At 53.2% G+C, this 6,483-nt stretch overlaps 1 protein-coding gene across 1 annotated transcript in view; it reads left to right on the plus strand.

Annotated features, from left to right (window-relative positions):
* Positions 1-6,121, plus strand: part of SHISA6 (shisa family member 6) — a 146,103-nt gene extending 139,982 nt beyond the window's left edge. Inside the window, exon 4 of the mRNA XM_008579404.1 lies at positions 58-6,121. Within this exon, the coding sequence (XP_008577626.1) occupies positions 58-608 (551 nt within the window). The 3' untranslated portion in view covers positions 609-6,121. The remainder of the gene's footprint in view (positions 1-57) is intronic.
* The last annotated feature ends 362 nt before the right edge of the window (positions 6,122-6,483 follow it).

The following is a 6,483-nucleotide window of genomic DNA, read 5'->3' on the forward strand; positions in this document are numbered from 1 at the left end:
CTGAGTCCTGGCCGTGATGTCACCCAGCTTCCTTCTCTCCCTCCATCTCTCCTGCAGCAGACAAAGAGGCTGACGAGTACTATATGAGGCGGCGACATCTGCCTGACCTGGCGGCCCGTGGCACCCTTCCCCTCAACGTCATTCAGATGTCCCAACAGAAGCCGCTGCCGCGGGAACGACCGCGCCGGCCCATCCGGGCCATGTCCCAGGACAGGGTCCTGTCCCCACGGCGGGGCCTGCCAGATGAGTTCGGTATGCCCTATGACCGCATCCTGTCCGACGAGCAGCTGCTATCCACCGAGCGCCTGCACTCACAGGACCCGCTGCTGTCCCCGGAGCGGACGGCCTTCCCCGAGCAGTCGCTGTCCAGGGCCATCTCGCACACGGACGTCTTTGTGTCCACACCTGTGCTGGACCGCTACCGCATGACCAAGATGCACTCCCATCCCAGTGCCTCCAATAACTCCTACGCCACCCTGGGACAGAGCCAGACAGCGGCCAAGCGCCACGCCTTCGCCTCACGCAGACACAACACGGTGGAGCAGCTGCACTACATCCCGGGCCACCACACCTGCTACACAGCCAGCAAGACTGAAGTGACCGTGTGACTGTCAGGGCGGGGCCCGGGCTGCTGGGCAGGGCAGGGCAGGGGTGAGGAGGGGCCAGGAGCAGAGCTGCTAGCCTTGCAATTCTTCCTTCCTTTGTCCCCTCCCTAGGAGGTGGGGGTGGGCCACCTTTGTCCAGAAAGCCATACCCCCGAGGATACAGCCCGAGGCCTGGCCCGGCACAGCATGCTCAGACCCAGGACCTAGAGCGATTGCTGTCACTCTTCCAGAGAGTTAACAGGGAGCGGGGAGAGGGGCCAGACCCCATTCTCACACCCCGCCACCTTCACCAACCCCCTTTCAGTCCCACGCCCCCTTCTCCCCCTGCTGGGGACTCAGCTGCAGGTTCTGTCAGCCAAGAGACCTCCGCCCAACCCTGGTCCAAAGCTGCCTGGGTTTGAACGGGCCAGCGGGCGCAGTCAGCGGGCTGACCGAATAGGCTACTCGGTCTCATTCATTTACCTAGAACCGCATCACAGAAATCTTTTAGTGCCTAAAAACTGCCTGCTCGCCCCTCAGAGCCGGGGAGCTGCTGTGTCCATAAGCACAATAATGATTCTTTTCTTGCCTGCTGGAACTCTGGTCCCCACTGAGTGCCCCTTCCCTCGCTGACCCCTGCCAGCCCCACCCTTAACCCCCGGGACAGGGAGGGGTTCCCTTCCTTTGGCTGCCTCCCCTCGTTAGGAACCCCACCCAGTTCCAGCTGGTTGCTCACCCACAGGATCCCTGGCCTGTCCTCTGGGGGGGGGGGCGGGGCTTTGCTCCTCCCCCAGCCCTAGAGACTGCACCCCTGAAGGGCTTTAGCTCTGGCCCTTTCAGAGGGGAGTAGCGATGGGATGCAGGGACTCTTGGAGTGCCCTCTCCAGCTACCTGGTTATCTCCACACTTCCTCCAGGCCTCTAGGTCTGAACCATGACCCCCACTCAAGCCTGTCTTCTCCTGCTCCTGGAGGCACCTGCAGTGGACAGAGAGCCAGGGTGGGGAGGGTCACTGTGATGCCTGGGGTCTTGGCTGGGCCCTGCCTGCCTCCCACCATGTACCTCAGGCAAGACTGAGGCAGACGCTTCTAGAGAGAGGCTGCTTGGCCCCCAAACAAGGAGGACTTGAGACCCAGGGGCTTGTCCTGCACCCCACACACTCCACTCCTCTTCCCCCATCCCTGCCCACCTGCCCTGCCCCTGCTCTGTTTAGATCTCTCTCTGCCTGTCCCCCTTCCCCCCACCTCCCGTCCTTCCTCAGCTCCGTCACTGTCTGGGGCTGCTGCTGCTTCCGTTCCATGCCTCCTCTGGATCAAAGGGACAAAGTCCTATTAGGAAAAGCAAATAATGGTACTCCAGGCTATTGGTCTGGGGGATAACGGGGCAGCTCCCCACCCCATCAGTCCCTCCCTGCAGTTCCACTTCCTCAGCCCTGTGGGGAGCTGTCACTGCCAGCCCACCTCAGCCCCTTCTCTGTCTCTAAGCTGGGGGTAGGGGGCAGGGTGTGCTGGCCTTCTGGGAGCTGGCAGTGAACTCAGCAGCGTCCACTCTCCCAGACCAGAGTCTGGGGGAGAGAGGGAGGGGCTCCCTCATTCTCAGGGCCAGGGCACCTTCCTGGGCTGGGGCTGGGGGAATCAGCTCCAGACTATTGGGTAAAGGTGTGATGCTAAAACCACGACTGACACCACAGTCAGACTCCTAATGCCCTTAAACAAGATCTTACATTCCCTCTGTTCTGCATGTATGGCTCTATAAATAAGTGGGGGTGCAGAACTCAGTGTCTGCCCTGGGAATTTTTAATCTAACCAAGCCCACAAACCGCAGAGAAATCAATGGACTGCTTCCTCTCACTGATTTCAAGAATTCCAAAGCTCTTGTCTCCTTCTCCCCACCCCAGGGTTTGCCTCCTAGCATGAAGGAAATAATCGCATGAATCATGGGGGACTGAAGGCTGGGGGATGGGAACGCAGCCCTTGGCTGGCTTTCCCACAGGAGAGGTGTTCCCAGGACGTGCGTCTGTGAGGCCAGGGTCAACTCTCTCTGCTTTCCTGCCTACAAACACATAAACCTTCTTAGGGGCTGGTCCCCATGGGTTTATAAGGGTTTGTTCCAGAAGGTGCAGCTAAGGTTTGGAAAGGAGGAAATCAGTCTAAATAGAGCCTTTGGTCACTCCCAGAACACAGGTATGTCTGAGAGCTGGGTCCCTGAGCCCAGCACCCTTTAATCCTCTCCTCCTCAGCTAGGCCCCTTGAAGGCCACCTCTGGGGTGTTGAGGGGGTCGGGGGGGGGGGCGGGAATACAGCCTCTCCCCAGGTGTCTACACACACCAAACCAGGATCCTGGAACCTGATCTCATAGCTGTCTAAGCGTGTTCTGGGCACCAAGTTCTCCAGCCTTAGGGTGAAGCTTTTCCCTGGGGCTCCTCCCTGAGCCCTGCTCTGACAAAGTGTCTACCTGTCTCGGGGCTGAGGGAGGGTGGGGGGTGTTAATAGGCTAATTCTCAAACATTTCTCATCCCAGCCTGACCACTGTCTGGTTTAAAACGTCTGGTGTCAGCTGGATCAGAAAATTCGACTTGAACGCTTACTTCTTTTAAAGAATTCCTTCTGCTTCACCTTTGGGTCTGGAGGGGAGGAAGGAAGGAATGGAAGAAGGGAGGGAAGGAAGAGAGATGGGTCTACAAACTAGCTCCAGTATAGCCCCATTTCAAAATCCAGACAAGTATGTCTTAACTGGGACATGGAGGTATCTCATTTATTCAGTTGTCCCATGCAACTTTACAGAACAAGCAAAGCCACATTAACAGACAAGTTCATGTAGCAGATGAGAGGGTTTTGGGGCTGGAACCCAGATGTCCTAACTTTCAGGCTGCTGGCCTCCAGCATGCATAGACAGACCATCTTCCCCCACAGTAAAAGCCCCTCCCCTAGCAAGAAAAGCCTGAAGCCCAAGATCCCCCCCTGCTCATTTGTTCTTTGCACGCATTTGCATCAGGGGTCTGCACAGGTGTTCTCCTGCCCTGACAGCTCTTCCTGGTCACCTTGGCCTTTGATGGCATCAAAGCTCTCACAGTCCCTTGTGTCCTTCCACTTTTCCTGCCTGGCCTCCTCCAGTTATCTCCCGGCCTCATGTGTTCATGAGCCACAAAGGCTTTACCAAGAATTCCTTAACCTCCTAACTCAGCCCCCTGTACCAGTTCACTCTTTCCTTTCTCTCATCTCCCTCCTCCTCCATTTACCTTCCTCCCTCATTTCTTTTCCCTGGTCCTGCTGTAGTCTCTGGTTCTAAACATCAGAGTTCTCAATGTAAACAGTGAAGGAGTCAGACCTTCCTCAGGTCTTCCCTCCCTGCACCTGTGAGACGACACCCCAGGGCAGGGAGCCGGGCTCTCCCCCTGTGATCTTCCAGAGGGAAGGGGGAGGGACTTCCGGGTCAGGCATAACTGCTCCACACTCAGCTTTGGTTCCTGCATCCAGCAAGTCTGCTCGAGCTCCCAACCCAGCCTGCTACTAGCCCAGAGGCTCCTGCTCTGGCCAAAGACTCATATCCTCGGAGGCTCTTGGCCACTGCTCCACCACTCTTACCCCCTTTCCTGCTTGTGAGTGCCACAGTCCCCCTTTGTCCCAAAACATTTGAGGGCCTCGTGATTCTCCAAGCATGGACATAACGTTTGTACCAACATCCCTGCCACCCAACTCAAACCCAACTTAGAGATACCTTGTCTGCCACCAGCCTCCCACCCACGGATTCCTTCCACAGGCAACTGTGGACTTGACCCAAGGTAAGAGGAAAGGGTTTCCGACCACATGGACCCTAGAAGGCGCCTGCTCTGAGAAGAGCTGACATGTTACCTTCCACATACATTCCCTTGCCACCTTCTCCGAATCTGGGAAACTTTGCTCTGGAATATTTTCAAGGAAGCTCCTTGCGTGTTAATGAAGTACTTTTCAGGGTTCAAATGTTATTTTTTATAAATGCAGCATTTTATGGCAGATTCAATAGGAAAGATATGTCTTCCTGGGCTCTATATTTGAATTTGGAAGGCAGCATACTCTAGGAGAGAAAAGTGCAGGGCTAAGGCTCTGGAGATACAGCTTCCAGCCCCGACTTTGTCTCCTGATTGCTGTATGACCAAGGGCAAGTCATGTCCCCGCTCAGTGCCTAAGTTTCCCCACCTGTAAAACAAGGGGCTTCGACTAGATGAGCTCTTACACTCTAGGGCTTTCATTCCCCTTCAGCACCCCCTCCTTTCTGCACATTCCTCCCCAACTGAACTGCACACACCCCACTACACCTGCTCCACAGCGACATCCTCAGATGACCTAGACAGCCACCAGACTCCTCACCAGGGCCTGCGGTGGGCCCAGTGGACTCAGCCACCCAGGGATGCTCTCATAGCTGAAGGTTAAGGGCCTAACCATTCAACAGTTACCAACCATGTGTCACAGAAGCCCTCTCACATAGACACACATAGACCATCCTGGGTGTCTGTGTCACTGGGCAGTTCTGAGTTTGGAGTTTTCCTTTTTGATGTGGTTCTTATAGCTGGAGAGAGGCAGTTCCAAATTCAGAGAGGAGATGGGCTTGGAGGAGAAAGCTGCATAGGTTTGCCGACAAGGGCATGAAGTTTGTACTTAGGGCGGCTGGGAGATGCATTCCAAGCCACAGAGGAGAATGCTTGGCAAAGGCCTGGTGTAGCAATGGATGTCACTGTATCCCACCCCAGAACGCGTGTCCTGAAGCCCAAGTCTGAAGACTGAGGCTCCATTCCAACTGGAGGAGGAGTAGACTTCACCACCCAGGCTGCTGGGAGCTGGGCACTCACCCTATCCTACTACCTTTCCTGCCCCTCCTTGTGACACTACTGTCCTCCTGGTGAAGGCTTGTGAAGCAAGAGTGGACAGTCCAAGTCGGGATCATCAAATCCATTTTGTAAATCGGCAAACACAGCAACCTTCCATCAGTCAGAGAAACGACGCTGTGCGTTCCCTTAACACCTCCCTAGTGAGGGAGAAGACCCTGCTCCACGCTGCTGTCCACCCCTGCAGTGACCCTTGAATGCCACTCCCTGGGAGGACTCACTCATTTGCTTCGTAGTGGCAAATACTCCTCTAGTTCTATAACTCAACTAGACATTTTGTAGTAAAGAATTCTTGAAATTCTCTAATAAAAAGCAATTCTTACTGTAATATTTTTAGTTTGGGGACAAAATTTCCTAAGGGGGGATTAATTAACATTTTTATGCATTAGCCCACTGTATGGATTCCATGTTTATTATACGGTAGTACTGATGAGCAGTACCTTTCTATCTGTACCTTGCACAGTTCCTTCATTACTCATGTCAGCTTCATGAAAAGCAGTGTTCTTATAACTGCTTCTTCTGTACAAATCTCATCGTTCTACTTACCTGTCAAAGCACATTCTATATGTACTGTAAACAGATACCACTTTAGTAAGATTTAGTCTTAAGGATTTTTCCACTTTTGTCAGTAACAGATATTTATGGATTAAAAAAAAATAAAGCCGTTTCAACATAAACCATGTCTCTTTAAAATAGCCATGCACTTTTATGAACAGAGTCAAAACCAAAGGTAATTAAAAAGCAAAAAAGGACATAGGTCATTGGAGCTGGGGACAGAAGCAGGGATTAACTGCAAACAGCAGCTAGGGAACTTTCAGGGTAATGAGCGTGTTTTAGAACAGGATTGTGGTGACAGTTGCACAACTGTATAAACTGACTAAAAATCACCAAAGTGTATACTTACAATGGTTGAATTTCATGATATACAAATCAAACTTCAATAATGCTTTTTAAAATGGAGAACAAGGAAATTCAGGAAGGAAAATTTAGGACAAGTGCCACTGGACAAGGTACCAATTCAATTAGAAATCCTAACTCT

Source organism: Galeopterus variegatus, unplaced genomic scaffold (genome assembly GCF_000696425.1).
Source record: "Galeopterus variegatus unplaced genomic scaffold, G_variegatus-3.0.2 Scaffold1875, whole genome shotgun sequence".
NCBI lineage: Eukaryota > Metazoa > Chordata > Mammalia > Dermoptera > Cynocephalidae > Galeopterus > Galeopterus variegatus.